The sequence below is a fragment of the Pan troglodytes genome, chromosome 12 (genome assembly GCF_028858775.2).
Source record: "Pan troglodytes isolate AG18354 chromosome 12, NHGRI_mPanTro3-v2.0_pri, whole genome shotgun sequence".
NCBI classification, from domain to species: domain Eukaryota; kingdom Metazoa; phylum Chordata; class Mammalia; order Primates; family Hominidae; genus Pan; species Pan troglodytes.
Window position 1 is genome coordinate 51,536,635 of NC_072410.2, and position 25,201 is coordinate 51,561,835.

General features: G+C 40.0%; 1 protein-coding gene across 4 annotated transcripts in view; it reads left to right on the forward strand.

The window, feature by feature from the left end:
• The window catches only part of PAIP2B (poly(A) binding protein interacting protein 2B), a 44,086-nt gene extending 21,195 nt beyond the window's left edge, over nt 1–22,891 (forward strand). For all 4 annotated transcript variants that reach the window (XM_001139063.7, XM_009442643.5, XM_009442642.4 and 1 more), the window contains 3 exons: nt 3,326–3,474; nt 15,609–15,785; nt 17,098–22,891. In XM_001139063.7, the coding sequence (XP_001139063.2) occupies nt 3,337–3,474; nt 15,609–15,785; nt 17,098–17,154 (372 nt within the window). In that variant the 5' untranslated portion in view covers nt 3,326–3,336 and the 3' untranslated portion in view covers nt 17,155–22,891. The remainder of the gene's footprint in view (nt 1–3,325; nt 3,475–15,608; nt 15,786–17,097) is intronic.
• The last annotated feature ends 2,310 nt before the right edge of the window (nt 22,892–25,201 follow it).

Below are 25,201 nucleotides of genomic sequence, written 5' to 3' on the forward strand. Positions count from 1 at the left end.
TGCACTTCTAAGCTCACTTACATGATGGTTCATTTCCTCTCCCATGAACCTCTCTGTAATGTAACTCACAACATGGCAGCCATTCAGCCTCTTAACCCGATTTATGTAACCAAGCATTCCTCCCATCTCTGGAAGCTTTGGGCATATTTTCTTTGTCCTCACTACACTAGACTTTCATCCTTGGTGTGGATGAGGATCAAGTGAAATAATGTGAAATGGTGAAATGGAATGACTAGAGAAATACAGTGCTCAAGCATGGACAGTGAGCTGGGGAAGAGCTGGAAACAGAGAATGTTACATGAAACTGGGAGCAGGAACTTCAGGGAAGTTAAGGGTGATGATCCTGTCTTCCCTTGTGTCTTCCCCAAGTTGGAAACATCCAAATGCCTTCCCTAGGAGTTACCGGTCTCCAACAAAAATCTCCCTATTGCCACCTAGCTACTAAAGCCAGGGCACATTAAGCACCAGTTCACTCACACCCAGTAGGCCCACAAAACAATGTTGTTCTTGAACTATATGCCTTAAAGTGTGGGTATGAAAGTGCTTTATTAATTTTTAAACAGTATAAAAATTAAGTTGTTGGAATGCTGCTGTTTGGAAACACCAAACTTTCTAATTGTGTGGAAAACACAGGTTGAATAGTACAAAATACAAATCAACACTGTATAATATTGTAAGAGAATCACTTGCCTAGTATTGACAATACCATATCAGTGTTTTTAACTTCTGTGAAGTATTTGCGTTAAGTTCATTAACAGTTTTCGTAGATTTTATGGTAATTCCCCACTCCCTTTCTCATGAATAAGCACATCCTGGAATTTGCTATCTGTGTTCCACCTTGCTCTTGAATTAGAAGGGTTTTTTTTCTTTCTTTCTTCCTTTGCCTTCCCTTTCTCTTTTTCCTTACAATCATGTGCACTCAGGACTTATTTTTTGGGCACAGGAAGATTTTTTTTAAAAAAACTGAACTCTGATTTCTGATTCTCTGTAGTGATTTTCCATATTGGTGGTGAGAAATCAGTGTGCTAGTTGCAAACAACTGCCAAATCTTTGGAAATAATAGTACAGTATATCTTGCTACCCAGCAAGGTTCAGGACCTTTAAGAGTCTCTGTGCTCTTACTTACGGGGCAAATACAGTTGCCCTGGCATTTAGAACAGACTTGCTTCTGTCATTGTTATGCTACAGATGGAAGTGGTAAAAATAAAGAACTGGTTTCTTTCCCTCTATAGCTTATGAAATTATTATTATGGATCTGTATTTGGAAAAGACATTGATTTCTTTTGTTTCTATTTAAAATATGTTAAGCAGATATATTTCATATTAGTAGCCTTATTTAAACCTACAGTGATTTAAATGGGTTCTATTTTAAATGAATTCTTTTAGAACTATGTACTACTGAGTTGTTTTTCCATCTATTCTTTACTCTTCACAATTTTACCTTGTCTTTTTAGAATATTACATTTCTAATATCCATAACAGGTTAGGAAATTGCAAAACAAAACAAACAAAGAGTAAAAACAAAAAACCTTTAAAGAGAACTAAGAAAGAATATTTTACTGTATCCAGAAACAGAAAATAACTTATTCACGAGTGTTGCCAAGATGGAAACAACCCCTGGGAAATAATTTGTTATAGAAACTTAAAGAAGCCCCAAGGAAGGTGGGAGTCGGGGTAGAGATGGAGTCAAGGTTGAAGAGAGATGAGTTAGAGAGGGAAAGTTGCCTAAATACAATTAAGCCTCAGGTATTTATGGAACTCATAATATTGTGGTGAGTTACAAAATCTGTAAAACTCAATCTTGCTTGTCAGGAATTGAGAATCTAATTGGAAGGAGAAAAATTATGCATATCAAACAACAATTAAGTAGTGTTAATGCTGTACTAAGTACAGAAGGGAAGCAGTGAATAAATAGAGAAGGAAAGTAGTGAATGAAGACTGGAATGATTTTTGAGGAATTGTTAAGATTTAGATGAATAACAGAAAAAGATGTATTCTAAATGATAGCAAAAAACATCAAAATGGGTTTAGAAGCCAAAATAAACAATTTTATGTACATACAATTTTACGAAGCTGTAGACAGAAACATATACATGAGCTAGAAAAAAATTAAGGCCGGCAAAAATTGCCATAAAAAATTAAATATAATGAATAACATATTTTAGTTATAAACTTTCATTTAAATTATTTTATAAAAAATAAAAATTATAACAAATATAATAAATGTTTTTACAAAAGATAAGGAAAAGATAATATACCCCAATAGAAAAATAGGCAAAGTACTTTAGCAGTAAAATTACAGAATAAGAAATATAAATGGCCAGTAAACATATCTTAAGATAATCAGCCTCAGTAAAAATTAAGGAAATGTAAAAAAATGCAAGTTTTATGAGATTGGCAATGGTTTAGAAAATGATAATACTCATGAATGTTGGGAAACGGGCACTTCCACACCACTGGTGGGAATTTAAATTCTTATAGTAGTGTGGCAATGCCAAGAGCCTTAGAAAAGAGAGCATACTCTCCAATGTAACAGGTCTATTTCTAGAAGATAAAAAGAAATAATTAGAAAAGAAGACCTTTATAAAGCAGAACCTTTATAAACAGAAACATTGGAAACACCCCCAAAAGATGGTATGGCTATGTTATTAAACAACATAGGAATGAGAAAAAGCAAATGATGGGGCATCTTGTATCACATGATCCTATTACTATTGAGAATGGATACTTGGGAAATGTGTGTGTATGTTTGTGTATACACAAACATATGGGAATTCAGGAAGGTTATATGCACCACATTGTTAATTGTTCTTAACTCTGGATGGTTGGACAACAGGTGGCTTTTGTTTTTTCCTTTTTGCTTATCAATATGATAAACATGTATTTTTTTAAATACATTTTAAAGAAAAACAGCTTGAGAATTAGAATAAGGAGTAGGTGCTTACAATGTTCATTAAGAATGCATTTTCACTGTTTCAATGTTAAGGAAGCTGTAATGATCTTGACTAGGTTCCAGGACCTACAGAAATTTGGCATGGGAAGATTCCTACCCCTCCCACCCCTGTCCCACCTGCCTAGAAAGACTAAGTGAGCCTAAGTGTTAATAGACATCTTTTCTTTTAACTCTTAAATAATTGTACATCTGTCTAGTTGATAACTGCAGGATATGGATGGTTTTATAAGAGTTACAGACTAAGTTTCTGTTTATCTACAGTTAAAATCTTTGACTTAGAATTTCAGAAGCTTCTGACAGAATCTGCATGTTTTAGGTCTACATTTCCTTTATCCTTATATTCATTTTATCTTTTCTTTTGCTTCTCTTTAGGTTCCATCATAATGAATGGATCCAATATGGCAAATACATCACCCAGTGTAAAATCCAAAGAGGACCAGGGGTTAAGTGGGCACGATGAAAAGGAAAACCCATTTGCAGAGTACATGTGGATGGAGAATGAAGAGGATTTCAACAGACAGGTAAAGAAAGAACTGGAAAAGTGGAAGATTGATGATACATGTAACTCAACAGCTATAATATTTTACTGCCAGTTTGTTACAAAAGAAATGGATACAGTTAGCTTTAGAATAACTTAAAAATTCATTGGTGGGGGGCCTCATCTGGAATGACCAAGAAACATCTTCATCTGGTAAGAGACCAGAGTGATAGTACCTTGGAGGAAGATATTTGTATTTTTCTTACCATGTCGATTAAAAGAGGAAACAAATATCAGACTAATTAGTTGATATCTGAACATCCTCACGTGACAGCCCATGTATAACCAAATAGATTTGCATATACTCCACACTCTGATATGCCTTCTAAGTGTAGTTCACATTACACAGTAACTACTGCAGAGGGTCCCTGCCCTCAGCCTTGTTCTGGCTAGATTTGTTTATGACATTTCTCTCAGCAACTGTAGACCATTCTAGAATATTCCCAGAATTTAAATCAAACAAGACTCTTCTCAATCTTAGAGGATTGACATAAAACCCTTGTACCAAACCATGGTAGCTGAGGTCCTTTATCCTACCCTGATTCTGCCTTTAATCCTAGGAAGCACAGTAGTTCTATAACTCTCTGTAGTGATCAATGTGAAATTAATCGCTTGAACAATGGAGCACTAAAAAACAGAATGGTAGTGAGGTTGTTTTTCTATACTTTGTAGTTTGTTGCTTTCACTTGCTTATAGGAAATGTGATACTCTGCATTTCATTTTGAAAATAAATGAAGACATAAAAGAAGTTTAAGGCCAGGCATTGTGGCTCATGCCTGTAATCCCAGCACTTTGGGAGGCCAAGGCAGGCAGATCACTTGAAGTCAGGAGTTCAAGACCTGCCTGGCCAACATGGTAAAACCTCATCTCTACTAAAAATACAAAAATTAGCTGGGCATGGTGGCACCCTCCTATAATCCCAGCTACTTGGGAGGCTGAGGCACAAGAATTGCTTAAACCAATAGGTGGAGGTTGCAGTGAGCCAATCGCACCACTGCACTCCAGCCTGGGCTACAGAGCAAGACTCTGTCTCAAAAAAAAAAAAAAAAAAAAGATTAAGAACTCTCACTGAAGGTAAGTATGTTTTCCATGGGATTTTAGAACAGTCGTGTTTGGCATTTTTGTTGACCTAATGGTTTCACTCTTCCTTTATCCAGCCTCTGAATGAAATATATGTTGTTGACAACATAAAACAATTTTCACTAGCTTTGTTAACACTCACTGACATGCTCTTAACCCCAGTGATCAGGATTGCACCAGGGCTATTAGAAGCCAGATGTCTGAGCTATGGGTCAGCTGTGCACTCCTACATTCAAGAGTTTAGCAAACTCAGAGACAAGGTACATGGAAAAGTGCTGGAAAGCTAGGGGCTTGCAGAGACACACATACACATTCACACACACACACACACACACACACACCCCACACACACAAAGAGATTGAGGAAAGACAGTTGAGAAGCTTTAAAAATTGTAACTTTTTTTCTGGAGATCTAGGTAAGCAATGACAGATATATGCATGGTAGCTTCCAATATTGCAGTAAATACCAGGCCTTAAGAAAGGCTGAGCAGATAAACAATTGTTTGCTCAAATTCCCCCAACCCTAATGTTTTACAGGTAATACTAGCTTGGCAACATAATTTTGGGTTTTTTTGTTGTTTTTTGTTTGTTTGTTTGTGGAGGTGGAGTCTCACTCTGTAACCCAGGCGGGAGTGCAGTGGCTCAATCTCGGCTCACTGCAACCTCCACAGTCCAGGCTCAAACCATTGTCTTGCCTTAGCCTCCTGAGTAGCTGGGACTACAGGCACGTGTCACCATCCCTGGCAAATTTTTGCATTTTTAGTAGAGATGGGGTTTCGCCATGTTGGCTAGGCTGGTCTTAAACTCCTGGCCTCAAGTGATCTGCCTGTCTCAGCCTCCCAAAGTGCTGGGATTACAGGCATGAGCCACCGTGCCTGGCCTGGCAACATAATTTTGAAACTGTTATATGATTTCAGGTCATAGGAGTAAGTATTTCGGAGAAGCCTTCTTTATCCTTCATTTGGGAGCAGGAGGGTTTAGGAATCTGGGATATGATTGATGTCAGTTTTTTCTGAACACCTGTATATTACTCTGTTACACTATGGTGTGCTGTACAGTTTTTACCACTGCCAACCCCCATTCCATTACTAGCATAGTTTTCATGGTAATTCAGAAGTGGTTTTGCATACCATGTACCTTGAGTTGGATCTTAAGGAGTAGAAACTGGTTTCTAGCTAGCAACCCTGATATAATGTCTTCTGACTTTCTAATAAAATATCTAACAAAACATAGAATAAGATGAAAACAGCTTACAACCCCCCAAACTAGGAGTGACATTCATTGGTCTTTTGAAAAGATTTTCATTGACTGTGAGGCTGATAGAAGCGGATTGAAATGTAGTTTTGGGGGGAAAAAGGATTAAGTCTCAAGAAAAGTAGTGGGACTTTTATTTTAAAGTAACTCAGGAAAGAAGAAGTAAGACCTAACATACGAGTTATAATTGTGAATGGCTTATATCCTCCAACACCCACACACATACAAAACTTTTTAAGAAATGGGGTCTTGCTATGTTGCCCAGGCTGGACTTGAACCCCTAGGCACAAGTGGTCCTCTCACTACAGCCTCTTGATTAGCTGTGACTACAGGCATGTGTCACAGTGCCTGGCTAGAATTTTTAAGAGAGAAGATAGGTGGCAGGTGCCTTTAGTCCCAGCTACTTGGGAGGCTGAGGCAGGAGAATGGCGTGAACCCAGGAGACGGAGCTTGCGGTGAGCTGAGATCGCGTCACTGCACTCCAGCCTGGGTGACAGAGTAAGACTCCGTCTCAAAAAAAAAAAGGATGCAGTTGGGTTAAGGGGGAAAAAAAGGGAGAAGTGTAATTATATGCAACTTGCAACATACACTCTCACTGGCTATTCAGGCTACAGAAAAAGAGGGAAAATGCTTAGTAAATTGTAAAATCTTATGGGTCATTTCTAACTAGATTTTTTTTTTTTTTTTTTTACTCTAAGCTTCTGTCATTTTCCCGTTGGGTGTCTATTAAGTAAAAATCAGGGTAGATATATTCTGAAATGTCAACAATATTCATTACGTGTGAGTGTTGAGATTAAGGGGGCTTTTTTTTCCTTCCAATTTGGTTTTCTTAGTTCTGATTTCCCAACTCATATGCAAAGAAAATGGATTACTTCCACAATAAGGGAAACAGGTTCACGTGTAAAGAACCTAAAAGAGAAACATCTGAATTAAAATGCTTCAGAAAAGGAAAACAAAATAATGAAGATAGAAAATATCAGGAAATTTCAAACACAAAGCAATATAAGTACTGGATAAAGTGGAAATTGAAGGGAAAAAACAGTTCTCTCAAACCCTGCTACTGCTTTATCAACTAAGTTGATTATGTAATATTCTAAATCCTTCATGGTCATTTCCACAGTGTTCAGAATATGAATAGGAACAAAGATCATCAAGATTCAGGAGGATGGCAAAACCCAGTCCAAGGAAAATAAAAATCATAGTAAAGTGATACAGGAGCTGAAAGACAAAATAGCCAGTATAAAAAAAGAACCTAACAGGTTTGACAGAGCTGAATAACACAAGAATTTCACAATGCAATCACAAGTATTAACAGCAGAATAAACCAAGCTGAGGAAAGAATCTCAGAACTTGAAGACTGGTTCTCTAAAATAAGACAGGCCAGGCATGGTGGCTCACACCTGTAATCCCAGGACTTTGGGAGGCTGAGGCGGGGATCACCTAAGGTCAGGAGTCAGAGACCAGCCTGGCCAACATGATGAAACCCCATCTCTACTAAAAATACAAAAATTAGCTGGGCCTGATGGCAGGCACCTGTAATCCCAGCTACTCGGGAGGCTGAGGCAGGAGAATCTCTTGAATCTGGGAAGTGGAGGTTGCAGTGAGCTGAGATCACATCACTGCACTCTAACCTGGGCAACAAGTGTGAAACTGCATCTCAAAAAAATTAAATAAGACAGTCAAAAATAAAGCAAGAAGAATAGAAAGGAATGAACAAAAACCTCCAAGAAGTATGGGATTATGTAAAGAGGACAAATCTATGTATCATTGGCATCCCTGAAAGGGAGGGGAACAAAGTAAATAACTTGAAAGATATATTTCAGGATTGATATGGTTTGACTCTGTGTCACCACCCAAATCTCATCTTGTAGCTCCCATAATTCCCATGTGTTGTGGGAGGGACCTGGTGGGAGATGACTGAATTATGAGGGTGAGTCTTTCTGTGCTGTTCTCATGATAGTGAATTGGTCTCACGAGATTTGATGGTTTTAAAAACGGGAGTTTTCCTGCACAAGCTCTCTCTCTTTGCTTGCCGCCATCCATGTAAGATGTGACTTGCTCCTCCTTACCTTTTACCTTCTGCCATAATTGTGAGGCCTCCCCAGCCACATGGAACTATAAGTTCAGTAAACCTCCTTCTTTTTTAAATTGCCCAGTCTTGGATATGTCTTTATCAGCAGTGTGAAAACAGACTAATACAAGGATACCATCCATGAAAACTTCCCCAACCATGTTAGAGAGTCCAACAGTCAAATTCAGAAAATACAGAGAACTCCTGCAAGATTCCACACAAGAAGATCATTCCCAAGACACATAATCATCAGACTTTCCAAGGTCAAAATGAAAGAACATTAAAGACAGCTAGAGAGAAAGGGTAGGTCACCTACAAAGAGATCCCTATCAGGCTAACAGCAGACCTCTTGGCTGAAACCCTATAAGCCAGAAGAGACTGGGGGACTATATTTAACATTCTTAGAGAAAAAAAATCTTCAACCAAGAATTTATATCCAGCCAAACTAAGCTTCCTAAATGAAGGAAAAATAAGATCCTTTTCAGATAAGCAAATGTTGAGGGACTTCATTACTACTAAACTTGCCTTACAGGAGACCTTGAAAAGAGCACTAAATATAGAAAGGAAAGACCACTACCAGCTAATACAAAAACCCACTTAACCACACAGACCAGTGTCACTGTAAAACAACCACACAAACAGGCCAACATAATAACCAGCAAACAGCACAATGACAGGATCAAATCCACACATATCAATACCAACATTGAATGTAAATGGGCTAAATGCCTCACTTAAAAGGCACAGAGTGGCAAGCTGGGTAAAAAAGCAAGACCCAATAGCATGCTGTCTTCAAGAAACCGATCTCACGCATAATGACACTCATAGGCTCAAAATAAAGGGATGGAGAGAAATCTACCAAGCAAATGGAAAACAGAAAAAAGCAGGGGTTGCAATCCTAATTTCAGACAAAACAGATTTTAAACCAACAAAGATAAAAAAAGACAAGGGAAGGACATTACATAATGGTAAAGGGTTCAATTCAGCAAGAAGACCTAACTTTCCTAAATACATATGCACACAACATAGGAGGACCCAGATTCATAAAGCAAGTTCTTTATGAATCTGGGTGCAAAAAGACTAGACTCCCACATAATATTAATAATGTGAGACTTCTATACTCCACTGACAATATTAGAACATTGAAGCAGAAAATTAACTAAGATATACAGGACCTAAATTCGCCATTGGAACAAATGGGTCTGCTAGACCTTTACAGAAGTCTCCACCCAAAAACAACAGAGTATACATTAATCTCATTGCCACATGGTACACACTTTAAAATTGACCACATAATTGGACATAAAACAATCCTCAACAAGTGTAAAAGAACCGAAATCATACCAAACACACTCTTGGACCACAGCACAATAAAAATAGAAGTCAACACAATGAAAATAAAACCATACAATTACATGGAAATTAAACAACATACTCCTGAATGACTTTCAGGTAAATAATGAAATTGAGGCAGAAATCAAGTTATTTGAAAATAAGGAGAACAAAGATACAACATACCAGAATCTCTGGGACATAGCTAAGGCAGTGTTAAGAGGGAAATTCATAGCACTAAATGCCCACCTCACAAAGTGATAAAGATCTCAAATTAACAACCTAACATCACAACTGAAAGAATTAGACAAGCAAGAGCAAATCAACCCCAAAGCTAGCAGAAGACGAGAAATAACAAAAATCAGAGATGAACTGAAGAAAACTGAGACATGAAAAACCATTTAAGAGATCAGCGAATCCAGGAGTTGGTTTTTTGAAAAAAGTTAATGAAATAGGCCAGGCATGGTGGCTCATGCCTATAGTCCCAGCACTTAGGGAGGCTGAGGTGGGCAGATCACTTGAGGTCAGGAGTTTGAGACCAGCCTGGCCAACATGGTGAAACCCATCTCTACTAAAAATGCAAAAATTAGCCAGGCGTGGTGGCATGTGCCTGTAATCCCAGCTGCATGGGAGGCTGAGGCAGGAGAATGCATGAACCCAGGAGGCAGATGTTGCAGGGAGCTGAGATTGCACCACTGCACTCCAGCCTGGGTGACAGAGCGAGACTTCATCTCAAGAAAAAAACTAATGAAATAGGCTAGTAGCTGCAATATTTAAGAAGAAAATAGAGAAGATCCAAATAAACACAATTAGAAATGACAAAGGGAATGTTACTACTGACCCCACAGAAATAAAAACAACCATCAAAAACTACTACAAGCACTACACACACGAACTAGAAAACCTAGGAGAAATGGATAAATTCCTGGACACATAAACCCTCCCAAGACTGAGCTAGGAAGAAATTGATTCCCTGAACTGACTAATAATGAGCTCTGAAATTGTATCAGTAATAAATAGCTTACCAACCAAAAACGCCCAGGACATGATGGACTCACAGCCAAATTCTACCAGACATACAAAGAAGAGCTGGTACCATTCCTACAGAAACTATTCTAAAAAATTGAGGAGGAGGGATTTCTCCCCAACTCATTCTACAAGGCCAGCATCATCCTGATACCAAAACCTAGTAGAGACACAACAAAACAAGAAAACTCCAGGGCAATATCCTTGATGAACATTGAATCCTCAACAAAATACTTGCAAACCAAATCCAGCAGCACATCAAAAAGCTAATCCACAATGATTAAGTAGGCTTCATCCCCGGGATGCCAGGTTGGTTCAACATGCAAACATCAATAAATGTGATTCATCATGTAAACAGAATTAAAGATAAAAGCCACATGATTATCTCAATAGAAGCAGAAAAGTCTTTTGATAAAATTCAACATTGCTTCATGTTTAAAACTCTCAATAAACTAGGTATTGAAGGAATATACCTCAAAATAATAAGAGTCATCTATGACAAACCCACAGCCAACGTTATACTGAATGAGCAAAAGCTGGAAGCATTCCCCTTGAAAACCGGTACAAGACAAGGATGCCCTCTCTCACCACTTACATTCAACATAGTATTGGAAGTCCTAGCTGGAGCAATCAGGCAAGATAAAGGGCATCCAAATAGGAAGAGAGGAAGTCATGCTATATCTGTTTGCAGACAACATGATTCTATATCTAGAAAACTCCGTAGTCTCAGCCCAAAAGCTCCTTTAGCTGATAAATAACTTCGGCAAAGTTGCAGAATACAACATCAATGTACAAAAATCACTAGCATTCTTATACACCAACAACCACCAAACTGAGAGCCAAATCAGAAAGGCAATCCCATTCACAGTTGCCACACATACACACACAACCTAGGAATACAGCTAACCAGGGAGGTAAAAGATCTCTACAGTGAGAATTTCAAAACACTGCTCAAACAAATCAGAGAAGATACAAACAAATGGAAAAACATCCCATGCTCATGGATAGGAAGAATCAATATCATTAAAATGGCTATACTGCCCAAAGCAGTTTACAGATTCAATGCTATTCCTATCAAACTACCAATGACATTCTTCACAAAACTAGAAAAAAATATTTCAAAATTTATATGGAACTTAAAAAGTGCACGAATAGCCAAGGCAATCATAAGTAAAAAGAACAAAGCTGAAGGCATCACGTTACCTGACTTCAAACTATACTACAAGTCTACAGTGACCAAAATAGCATGGTACTGGTACAAAAGCAGGCACATAAACCAGTGGAACAGAACAGAGAACCCAGAAATGAGACCACACATCTACATCTGATCTTTGACAAAGCTGACAAAAACAAGCACTAGGGAAAAGACTCCCTGTTTAATAAATGGTGCTGGGATAACTGGCTAGCCATATGCAGAAGTTTGAAGCTGGACCCCTTCCTTACACCATATACAAAAATAAACTCAAGATGGATTAAAGACAAATGTAAAACCCAAAACTTTTTTTTTTTTTTTTGAGACAGAGTCTTGCTCTGTAGCCCAGGCTGGAGTACCCACTGCAAGCTCCGCCTCCCGGATTCTCGCCATTCTCCTGCCTCAGCCTCCAGAGTAGCTGGGACTACAGGTGCCTGCCACCACACCCGGCTAATTTTTTGTATTATTTAGCAGAGAAGGGGTTTCACCGTGTTAGCCAGGATGGTCTCGATCTACTAACCTCATGATTTGCCTGCCTCAGCCTTCTAAAGTGCTGGGATTACAGGCGGAGCCACTGCACCCAGCTAAAACCCAAAACTATAAAAACCCTGGAAGACAACCTAGGCAATACCATCCTGGACATAGGAATGGGCAAAGATTTAATGGCGAAGACACCAAAAGCAATTGCAACAAAAGCCAAAATTGACATATGAGATCTAAATAACTTAAGAGCTTCTGTACAGCAAAAGAAACTATCAACAGAGTAAACAGACAACCTACAGAAAGGGAGGAAATATTTGCATACTATGCATATGACAAAGGTCTGATATCAAGCATCTATAAGGAACTTAAATTTACAAGAGAAAAACAACCCCATTAAAAAGTGGGCAAAGGACATGAACAGACACCTCTCAAAAGGAAGACATACATACGGCCAACAAGCATATGAAAAAAAGCTCAATATCACTGATTATTAGAGAAATGCGAGTCAAAACCACCATGAGATACAATTTCACATCAGTCAGAATGGCTATTACTAAAAAGTAAAAAAAAAAAAAAAAAAAACAAAACACATGCTGGTGAGGTTGTGGAGAAAAGGGAAGGCTTATACAATGTTGGTAGGAGTGTAAATTACTTCAGCCATTGTGGAAAGCAGTATGGCGATTCCTCAAAGAGCTAAAAGTAAAACTACCATTCAACCCAGCAATCCCATTACTGGTTGTAGACCCAGAGGAATGTAAAGCATTCTACCATAAAGACACATGTACACAAATGTTCATTGCAGCACTGTTCACAATAGCAAAGACATGGAATCAACTAAATGCCCATTTATCAGTGACAGACTGGATAAAGAAAATGTGGTACATATACACCATGGAATATTATGCAGCCATAAAAAATAATGAGATTATGTCCTTTGCAGGAACATGGATGGAGTTGCAGGCTATCATCCTTAGCAAACTAACACAGGAACAGGAAACCAAACACTACATGTTCTCACTTATAAGTAGGAGCTAAATGATAAGAATTTATGAACACAAGGAACAACAGACACTGGGGTCTACTTGAGGGGGGAGGGTGGGAGGAGAGAGAGGAGCAGAATAGGTAACTATTGGGTACTGAGCTTAATACCTGGTGATATGATAATATGTACAACAAACCCCTGTGACATGTGTTTATGTAACCTTCACGTGTACTTCAAACCTAAAATTAAAAAAAAGTAACATCAAAGATTACTGATTACAGAGCACTATAACAGATAAAATAATAATGAAAAAGTTTGAAAAATTGAGAGAATTACCAAAATGTGACACAGACATTGAGCACATGCTGTTGATAAAAAGGCGCCAATAGGCTTGCTTGATGCAAGGTTGCCACAAACCTTCAATTTGTAAAAAAAAAAAAAAAAAAAAAAAAAAAGCAGTATCTATGAAGCAAAATACAGCAAAATGCAATAAAACGTGTGCCCATATATAATATTTTTCATTAATCATATGTGGTTAAGTCCAGTTCCTAAAAATCTAGTTTCTGCTCTCCTTTTGCAGTGTTTTCATGGAAAATTTGTGTTAATGGGAAAAGGTGAGGAAATTTATTTTATGAAAGAAAGTTGTTTTGGTCTAATGCCCTGTGTTATTGGGTGTAGATTTGTGGGAAACAGCAGCTATATGCAGACAGGTCAGCATGGCATGCCTCAAATGGGAACTCGGGATTGGCAGGATGTGAGTCTGAAATAGAGAAGTACATGAGGTGAGGGTTGGCTAGACTACTACTTCAGCAAAGATTCAGCAGTAACGCATTGTTTTATATCTGTGAGGTTAACAGTCCAAGGTAAGCATTCTGGATAGACAAGTGATCTGGTGCCCACTTGGTCCCTTCCACGGTATTGCTCTGCCACCCCCAGGGCATATATCAGCTGCGTGGCTGAGGGAAAACTGGGAAGTCCAGCAGCTGGGAAAGGGAGAGCACCAAAGGCCATGGCAAGGGGTCTTCTTTTAACCAAGGGATGCCAAAGTGTCCATGTCCCTTGTGGGAACATTTTGTAATGAATAGTCACTTGGCCATATACAGCATGTAAGGTGACAAATGTGATTTTAACTGAACAGCCTGGTGCTCTGGGAAGAAGGAAACAAGTTTAAAGGGGACAGACAGCAATTTCCACCTAATGTGGCTCTGTCGGGATCTGTGTGAATTGCACGTAGCATGTTTCTGTTACACCTCTGTGCCCAGCAACCATTTTCATTGGTTGTGCCAGTGAACAGGGGTAAATTTAATAAGAGCTAGCATGCTGTTATGCTCTCATAGAGTCAGGGCAGCTCTCAAATGGTCATGTTACATCTTGTGGCATAAGAATATTTTATTAAGCACTTCATAACTGTCTAGTTTTCACGTGTGGCTAATTGTAGTGTTCAAATACTATTCTTAAGTCTCACTACCAGTAACTTTTCCTCTGAATTCATTAGGTAACTGTATATTCCAATTTGAGAAATTATTTTTTGCTTGACCTCATTTCTGGTGGTGGTGCTTGTGAGCTGTGAATCTGTCACCAGGCAGCCTGCAGGAGAGGGATGCCAAACATGAAGCAAGAGGCCTATCAAAGACACTGAAATCTGCAGAGTGAACCACACTCTATACTAAGAGTTGACAATGTCTGCAAAGCAGTGTAAAATATCCTAGATATATATTGCTTTAGTTTAGGGCAATGTTTAAGAAATGCAGAATTATTTGAATATTCATATATTTCATCTTTTGAAAGAATACTACATTGATTATGTAATTTTCTAGTGGTATGCCAGAAAGTGTTCTTTATGTCTTCCTAATGTTCTGAAAGTATTTTTCTCCCTTGAGGGTTTCCTTACCCAAAAAATGGCCAGAAGCTGAGAGCATTGGCTTTGATTTTATCTCCACTAGCCAGGTCATGAACTAGTTATATACTTGCAGTATCTTTTTCATATTTCTTATAAAATGGGAAATTTAAGAAGGGTTACTTTGTAACAGGACTGAGAAAAGAATTTTAGGCTCTAAAGTGATTTTCCATGATATCTGTATCACCTATTAGAGATCGTAGAACATCTGCGGAGACCTTGAATTTCTGTTACTGTGAATAACTATTTTCTTAGTCTTATTAGTGATAGAATTTGGTTGAGAAAAAATAAAAATTATGCTATCTCTAGCTAGTCATTAGGCGCATTGAATCCTTAGATCCCTTGGACCTCATGTAAGATCATAAAATCTTTTTTTTAATATATTTTTATTTTTTAAAGAATCGGGGTGTCATTCTGTCGCCCAGACTGAAGTGCAGTGGCACAGTCTTGGCTCAATGAAGCCTTGACCTCCTGCATTCAAGTTGTCCTCCAGCCTCAGTCTCCCAAGTAGCTGAGACTACAGGTACACACCACTATGGCCTGGCTAATTTTAAAATTTTTTTTGTAGAGGCAGGGTCATGCTATGTTGCTCAGGCTGGTCTCAAACCTCCTGGCCTCAAGCAATCCTCCTGCCTCAGCCTCCCAAATTGCTGGGATTACAGTTGTGAGCCACCACACCCAGCTCAAGATCATTCTTAATTGCAGAGTAATACCTTCTGAAGGAAAGAGGTGGAGGAAAAACTGGAAGGGGTAAGTCTTGCTGTGACAGTAAGTCTGAGCTGCTCCCCTTTGCTTGCTAGGTGGAGGAGGAACTGCAGGAGCAAGACTTCTTGGACCGCTGCTTCCAAGAGATGCTGGATGAAGAAGACCAAGACTGGTTTATTCCATCACGAGACCTGCCTCAGGCCATGGGACAGTTGCAACAGCAGTTAAATGGACTGTCAGTCAGTGAAGGTCATGATTCTGAAGATATTTTGGTAAGAGCCATATGTAGTTCCCCAGGTTATGTAGTGAAAAGAATATAGGATTTGGAATGACAGACTTTCTTTCCAGCCCTACAACCCTCAACAAGTCTGGAGCCCTGTGAGCTGTTGTTTCTTTGCTCGTTTTATGGGCATTATTAATAAGGGGTGCATTAAAGATGTATTGCTCCTCATAAAGCACTATAAAACATTACTGTTGCCAGCATCATGGGCTTTTTACTTGCCAAGATTGGACGCCACCAACCTTTACTTTCTAATGGGCTCTTCAAAGTAGAATTGGGATTAAGGATAACAATTTGAACACTGAAGAAGTTTCTTCTCAAATATCATTTGTTGCTATTCTTCTCTTTTACTGTCCCTCAAATCTGTATTTAATATACTTCTAAATGATTCTGTTATAAAAATTAGCTGTTCATTTTGGAAGAAATGTACTCCTGAGAGGTCATTTTCTCCACTTAGAATTAGAAAACCAGATAAATTAATTTCCTGCCTTTCATATGTATGTAACATCAGAAGTCTGTGAGCAGGCTGGGCACGGTGGCTCACGCCTGTAATCCCAGCACTTTGGGAGGCTGAGGCGGGTGGATCACCTGAGGTCTGGAGTTCGAGACCAGCCTGGCCAACATGGAAACCCCATATCTACTACAAAAATACAAAAATTAGCCAGGCGTGGTGGTGTGCGCCTGTAGTCCCAGCTTGGAAGGCTAAAGCAGGAGAATTGCTTGAACCTGGGAGGCAGAGGGAGGCGGAGTTTGCAGTGAGCCAAGATTGCACCACTGCACTCCAGCCTGGGCAACAGAGCAAGACTGTCTCAAAAAAAAAAAAAAAAAAAAAGTCTGTGAGCAATATAGTTTTCACACAACTCATATTCTGAACAATCTTGCCCTGTGGTTTGCTAAGGTTTTGGATATTCACAAGAGAGTAGAGAACCAAAGAGAGTACAGAAAGATGAAGAAAAATAGAGACTGTGGTATCCAACCTGGTCTGATGGAGTACCCTGGTTTTCACCAAGTTAAGGTACTCAGTGAATTGAAAAATTCTTCTTGGAGTTGAACTTACAGGCCTCTGATGAGATTTTGGAAAGCATCAGGAAGGAAACAAGAGTCCAAAGAAGGAAGGAGAAGATGAGCTTGCTCAGGGCTATGTCAGGTGCAGTTGAGATAACCTAGCAATAACAGCCTGAGTTACAAGGAATTTTCTTTCTTTCTCTCCCTAAAGCTAAGGGAAGGTACTGATAATGATGGACTGGGTAAGTTTTAAAATGCAGCTTGCCTTAGGATTTACTATCTCTTGGTTCTTATTTCAGAGCAAAAGTAACCTGAACCCAGATGCCAAGGAGTTTATTCCAGGAGAGAAGTACTGAGCCGAGAAAGCTTTGAGGAAGACTTGTCTGTCCCCACATCTGGGGATAGTAATGCACAAAATGGTGGAGCTGAAGAGGGGGATGGGGCGGGCGAGGGGTGCACAGCGGGAAGGGGAGTGGTGGTCTCACGATACTGTGACTCTGAGTAACTAATATGCTCAGTCTTATTCTAAGCCTCTGAGTATTTCTATTTTGTTCTGCTGACTTTTGTTTGGGGAGTTTCCTGTTTTGTTTTTTTAAATAGCTCTTTCGAGTTAAGGAAATTGCATTTTCCCCCCTTCATCAGAAGTGTTCCGTGGTGTGTATTTAAACAAAATAAGCTGACTAAGAAAAACTGGATATTTAGGAAATGCCCCTCTCACCCTGCTGTATACTTATCAGGGACAGTGAGCACCTGGAGAGCTTTTTGTGGAATCTATTGAGTTGGATGGGAAAAGGGACAAGCAGAAAGAGCAGGTGGTGCAAACTGGAATTTGAGGCTCAGCTGCCCCCCCCCCGGGGTCTCCTGCAATGAACTCAGATAACCAATGTCCTGTCAAGCCCTTGCCTGTTTGTCCTGAACCCCATTCAAGAAAACACAGACTTAAAGTACTTAGTTTACAGTAACTTTTGATGATTGTTGAAAGTTGTAAATCAGAAGGTAGGGCTGTGATGGTGGTTGTCACTTGAGTCATTTAGTTACTGTTGTCCTGTTCATAAGCCTGTGTTCACCACCACCATCAGACTCACCATTTATAAGTAGAAGAGCACTAGGGTTGATCTGCCACCTCATCTTTCATGAAGTCTATTCCCCAGCCTCCTTTTTAAGAAAAGATACTGCTACCAAAGGCATAGGGGAGGCCTGCTGTGCTGGCAATTAGCATGAGCCTGCAGAAGTCATCCTTGAATCTGTTGTGTCTTAATTTTATTTGGACAGTTTTTTTTTCCAGCCTCATCAACACTTGGTCTTCCTGGTGTCTTAATTCCCTCAGACAAGTTTATGCACTTTTTTAAGGAAATATTTTTCAGGACACTAGTAAGAAGCTCAGTTCACAGTTTGGATATTTCTTCCCACATTACAGAATTATGGAAAGGAACTCAAAATCAGCCTAGGAAAGTGAGTCCTGCTTGACCCATGTGACTGTGTACCTGACCTTCTGGGATCTTTTCAGCTATTAAAACATTTTACTGTTCCCACATACCCAGCTTTGCAAGTTTTGTAGATTGACCTCTTAGGGTGTGTTTCTTTGTCTTTCCTGCCTTTAACTTGCTGGGGTCTTTTGTTGCTACCCCTAAGGAACTAAACTGGGTGCCAGGAGCTACCTTCGTGTATAGAGATGTAGATGGCAGTGTGGGGTACAGGAGAGCCATCCAGGCCATTCTCCCAGGGATGAGGAATTGGAGAGCCCTGAAGATAATAGTGGCTTCTTTCTGATTGCTTCTGTGCTGTGTGATAGGCCTAATAGGGAAAAGATATGTAACTTGAAACAAAGTTGGTATAAATTCAGTATGTGGCTGTGGGACAGAGGTTGGAAGGAAAGGACTAGGGTATGGAAAGCTGAAGAAATTCTCCTTATGAGCTCTCGTTGACTTTTTGAACAGTGATAAGCTAATGCCAGATTTAAAATACACATTTTTTCCTATTTGAGTCTGTAGGATTATATCATTTGAAAAAATTGCCTTCCTTGTTAGGTCACATGTCATAGGAGAGTAGCTTAGAGAACTTGCATTACCAGACAGACACATTAATTCCCAAAGCCTCTATGTTGAGAGAATGAAACTGTTAACTCTTTTTCAGAGAGGACTATGAATAAAGAAACTTCTTTATTCAAGCTTCAGCTTTCAGCTGGGTTGTTTCCTCTAAAAAGGAAAGGGCATTGCAAGTGCATAGAGGAAATCTCTCCCTTCTGGGACTGCTTTTCCTCCTTCATCCTCGTGAGCCTGTCCAAGCTCAGAATTCCGAAGGCTGTTAGAAATGCGTTGGGATTGCAGAGAGAAAGGAGCTTGTCTTTCCTTCTGCTGTGCTGGTCTGTTTTGGATGTCAGTCTTCAGGACTATGAAAACTTCCTGCGAGTTTAGCATGGACACTGAGGGCTGGCATTTCTAGTCTTCTTCAGACACTGAACATGCCGACTCCAGGTATAGGAAGCAGCTAGCAAATTGATTCTTTTTTAAATGCATAGGACTCTGCTTCCGGCGGTTCCTCTTGTAGTCCAACTCTTTTTGCCATCTATTTATGTTGGGAGGTGGGGGCACAATTGTCACTCACGACACAGGCTAGTTAGAGTTTGCTACCTTCTTAGCAGAAAATGCATGTGTGTCTTGTTGGACCTTCACTGGGGAAAGGCTGGGAGCCTCCGGCTGTCAGTAACTTTTCTCACAAAAGAAGAACCAGCAAGCCAGACTGGACACCTTTACCCTTTAATGGTAAGACTTGTATTTATAAGGGGTAATTTTGATGTTGAATTTAAGCCACTACTTTGTTTAAACTTTTTTAAATTGGCAACTAGAAGTTTGAGAATTTGTATAGAAATGGAACATGTATTTTTAACAGTTGCCAATCTGGCTGGTCCCAATGTTAGTTTATTAGTGATTGATCTGTAATTATTGGGATTATTTATTCAACTCTAAAATTCCAAGACGAAAATAATTTATCTCTTTCTTTTCAAGGGAAAAAAACCCAAATGAATGCATTTTCAGTTTCTCTAGGCCTTTGAACTGCAGCAGAAAATTCAAGGATACAGCCTAGGCCTGGGCAAATGCAGCCCTGGGTCTTTGGGCCAGTTTCTGACAATAATAGTTGAGTTTTGGGAATCACATAAGGGTGAAACCAGAAACAATCCTAAGGAAAGGCTTGACCTTTGTAACACCTTTAGTTTCCAAAGTCACAGCAGCTGGGGTCCCTCTTTTTTTTTTTTCTTTTTTTGAGACATAGTCTCACTCTGTCACCCAGGCTGGAGTGCAGTGGTATGACCATAGCTCACTGCAGCATCAAATTCCTAGGCTCAAGCAATCCTCCCATCTCAGCCTCCCAAGTAGCTGGGACAACAGGTACGCACCACCACGGCCAGCTAATTATTTTTATTATTTTTATTTTTTGTAGAGACTGGATCTTGCTCTATTTCCCAAGCTGCTCTTGAATTGTTGTGCTCAAGTGATTCTCCCATCTCAGCCTCCCAAAGTGCTGGGATTATAGGCTGGGTGTGGTGAGCCACCCCAGCCTGGGGTCTCTTTAATTAAGGTTATAATGCTAACCATGGCTTAAAATACTAAGCAACATTTTCCAAATTGTTTATTACTATTGCTTTCATTTTGGAGAAGCTGGGAAGTAAGGAGGTGAGGTGAATACTCTGATAATTAACACGTGTTAGAGAGGAAAGTTGTGTGAAGAGGCTGCCAAAGTAAACAGCACGAATGAATCTTCTTGTACTAGGGCTGCTGCAAACCCCAGGTAGACAAATGACAGCCCAGGCTCCTGAACCATCGGGAACCCAGGAGTCTACCCTACTGTGAGGAGGGGGCAGGCCTTCGTCAATAAGGGTCCCACCATCACGGGCTAATAATCTTTCTCAGTTTAGGTGATATTGAGGTATTGAAAGTGTTAGAAATCTGACAGATTTGACCAAGATTTGGAGATGTCCACATATTGGGAAGGACTGAGTGTCCCTAGCCGCTCTCTGGGATAACGCGGACGTCATTAGTTTGCGAAGTGGGTGGGAAGAACAGGAGGATTGACTCTAATGTGGTGTGCAGTGGGGGCCTTGATGTCCTTCTGCCTCTGTCCACATTTCCCCATGTGACTCATTGCACCCTGCATTGCTCACAGGGATCATTAGTTCTCCCGGTAGACAGAGCACCTCTGCAGCCTCTGCTCTGCTGCCTTGTGAATTTCCTACACAGACTTGGTTAGTTACAATTTGGAAACAGTTTTTTTGGGTTTTTTTCCTTTGTTTTAATCTTCTCACAATGAAGCTGCTATTGGTGACAGGGACAGGGGAGCAGGAAGCCAACCCAGGGAAACATGCGAGTTTCCTGCACACCACTTGGTCACCTGCCCTCACTGGCCAACCCCCTACTGCTGTTCCCAGTCAGTCTGGTTTTTAGAGGCATTGTGGCAATAGAATAGCTGGATACACTAATCTCTACAAGGTGTCAGGCAGGAGATTCACCTTCCCCAGTCCCAGGGGACAGGAGAGAAATCTGTAAAGGGACAGATGCACCATCTTTATTTCAAAAGAAAAAGCTCCCTCAGATTGTGTTACTAGGAGTCTCTTTTGTGACATTTACTGAGTTTCTCCCCAATCTTACCTTCCTATTGGCTAGTTTTTAAATAAAAATAAACATTTTAGGCTAATATGACAAAAATGAGATAAAATCTTAAAAACATTGTACTAGTGTACAGTTACTAAAATGTGCTTACTATGAAACAGTAAAATATTTCACTCTGTAAATCATCACTAAGTAGTTATTCTGTCCTGTTGATTATGAGCCTCCAAAAATGTTTAATGCTTGAAGGATGGTTTGGGAGGCAGGGAATCCTTTTCTTAAAACAACTTTAATGAGGCATATGTTACATATCATAAAACACCCATTTCAAGTGTACATTTCAGTGATTTTAGTAACTTCCCTCAGTGGTGTAGCTATAACTATTACTCAGTTTTAGAACATTTTTATCCCTCCCAATAAGATCCTTCATGCTCTTTTACAGTTAATCCTGTTCTTACCCCCAGCAACCACTAATCTACTTTCTCTATAAATTTGCCTTTTCTGGACAGTTCAAATCAATGGAATCATACAATATGTGGTCCCTTGGGTCTGGCTTTTTTACTTAGCTAATGTTTTTGAGGTTTGTCCATGACAGATAACGTCTTGGTAGTTTGTTCCTTTTATTGCTGAGTAGAATTCTGTTGATGGATGTACCACATTTTGTCAGCAGAGAGCCTTTTAAACTTGGATTCCAACTTCCTGTTGTCTAAACGGAACCCTCCAAACGTAGGACTTATAGGGGAAGCTGCTGTGCATGTCAAAAAAACTACTAATCAGAATGAGCTTTGTCATCCAGAGCCAGAACTGCCGCAGAAATTTTTATAATTTTGCAACTTCTTTTTTTACAAGGAACTTTTGTGCTGCTACACATCAGGACTTTTGAAGCATCCAATAAATCCATTTAATAAGTATGAGCATGTGTCTGAGTGGACAAGAAAGTGAAACCATCCATGCTACATTGGATAATTTTTCCTCCCCCAGACTGGATAGGGAATCTCAACTTTCAAAATAGAGTATCCTGGCTCCATTTACAAAGCTGCACAGGCATTAAAGATCGTGCTGCCTTTGTTAGGCAGATTTGGAGGGGAGGCCCAACAGCAAAGATGGAGAGGAAAAAGGGAGTGGAGCTTGTGGAACAGGAAGCCCCCCAGGGTCTGTGCAGGGCTGCTCAGCTCTTGAGGATGTTGTGGATGGTGAAGTGGTGATGGTGTCCCGGAGCAGCCCAGCACCTCCACTGGGCCCAGAAGGTCTTGACTTCGGACACTTACCCCTGTTTCACAAGTGTTTATAAAGCTGTTTTTGCCTTTGTTTTTCTCCTAAATAATCATTACTTGGTAGTTATTAATCCTTCTTTGGGGGAGGGACAGGGCTTTAAAACTGAAGAAAATAATTTTCATAAAAATATCAAAAATGGAAAAAAGTTACTTTGTAAAAAATTTGCTATACAAACCAAATGGCAGCTGTTGAGAATCTCAATAAAATGTTAAATGCATTTGCTGGCAGTGGTACCCTTTTGCCTAAGGTTGGGTCACTGTGTTATACCGTGTGTGTTTGGGGTGGGGGGAGGTGTGAAACTTTTTGTCTCACACATAAATTGTCTCATGGGTCATAATCTTAGTTGCAGTTTTCCTTTCAAATAGGGTTGCAAAGTAGAAAACATGGGCTTGGAAGTGACAGACCTGAGTGAATCCCACCTTCACTACTTTGTGCCATTGGCCGGCACTTTATTTACAAATAACCTCTATTTGTAAAGGTGCAGCACCTGTCCCCCGGAACTGTAACGACAGATTTTTAAAATACTGCCTGGCACATAATAGGCACTTAATACATGGTCGCCAGTAGTGGCAATTGTTATGTCCAACTTTGAACAAAGAGGCAGTGACATCATTGGGCTAGAAGGGAAACTAGGCATTTGTTTTCCTGTTTCTGGGCAAAACTGACAACCTACCTAGAAAACAAGTATTCCGTATCTGCCTTTCAACTATTGAACAAGTTTGAGAGCGTGCTACATGTCAAGCATTCTCTTAGGGACAGGGGCTATGAGGGTTACCAGGCCCATTTTTTCCTCCCCCAGACTGGACAGGGAATCTCAGCTTTCAAAAGAGAGTATCCTGTCTCCATTTACAAAGCGGCACAGGTATTAAAGATTGTGCTGCCTTCGTTAGGCAGATTTGGAGCAGCAGCCACATCCCTGCTGTTGTGATTATGGTTTGCTGATGCCTAATTATTTCAACTTAAACCTTGCTCAAATCTCCCAGTGATTTCTTGAGGGGCTTTATCATATGGTTAAAAAATTATATGGGACTAGCCTAGGGCCCATGGGTTTTGCTGAGCCCTATCATTTCTTTGCCTCCTTCCTAAAAGCAGAGGGTGGAGGTTGGGGTATTCTGAGCTTGCCTATTTACAGCTTTTTAAAATAGTATAGTTATATGTAGTTTTGTGTATATAGAGTTTATTAGAATGTAACTTTCTTGAAGAGGTGGATGGTGTATTCATTTTAAAAATTACATTAAAGATAAAATTTCATTAACTTAGTTGAAGTATGATGTTACAGAAAGGTACAGATATTTTGCGTGCAGTTCCATGAATTTTCACTACTGGGAAAAACATGTACTTATTTTTAATCCCTAGAGTACTCATCACACCTACAAGACATTCAGTAAATATTTGCCGAATGAATGGGACAGATGAGGCTGTACTATCCCTGAGATCACACAGGGAGATAAGGCAGTGCTAACCTCATTCCAATGCTTGTTCCAAGTTCTCTTGTCATCACAGGGCTGTTGCAGGCTCAGATGAGATGAATGTATACATCTCTAATGCCTTGGTAATACAAAATCCCATGGATAGCTCCTGATAGTTTGTTGGGGAAAGGACACTAAGTTTAAAATTAAAGGGGGAGAAACTCAGCAAAAATCAATTATGGGCTGGGCATGGTGGCTCACACCTATAATCCCAGCACTTTGGGAGCCCAAGACAGCAGGATTGCTTGAAGCCAGGAGTTTGAGACCAGCCTGGGCAACATAGCAAGACCTGTCTCTACAAAAAAATGACAGAATTAGCCAGGCGTGGTGGTACATGCCTATAGTCCCAGCTACTTGGAAGGCTGAGGTGGGAGGATCACTTGAGCTCAGGAATTCAAAGCTGCAGTGAGCTGTGATCATGCCACTGCACTCTAGCCTAAGCAAAAGTGAGACCCTACCTGTAAAATAAAAAAAAAATTTTTTTTTTTTTGAGACAGAGTCTCACTCTGTTGCCCAGGCTGGAGTGCAGTGGCGTGGTCTCGGCTCACTGCATCCTCCACCTCCTGGGTTCAAGCAATTCTCCTGCCTCGGCCTCCTGAGTAGCTGGGATTACAGGTGCCTGCCACCACGCCCAGCTAATTTTTTGTATTTTTAGTAGAGATGGGGTTTCATCATGTTGGCCAGGCTGGTCTCGAACTCCTGACCTCGTGATCCACCTGCCTTGGCCTCCCAAAGTGCTGGGATTACAGGCATGAGCCACCGCACCGGGCCTGTAAAATAAAATTTTTAAAAATCACTTGTGATTTTCTGCACTGCAGCCTGTCTAATAGAGGCTTAATAACTGGGGAGTAAGGGACCTCATCACATCTCCTAAATGTGACAGGAACTAGGAACACATCTGACCTTATGCACTTTAATACTGCCTTTTTTCAGCATTTTTTTAACACGTATGCTGGGACTAAAAAAGTCAAGATGTGCTCCTCCACTAAAACCTCCACTGTCCAATTGGAATTATTGCAGTCTAGACAATTCTAAGGAAAAGTGATGGCCATATTCTG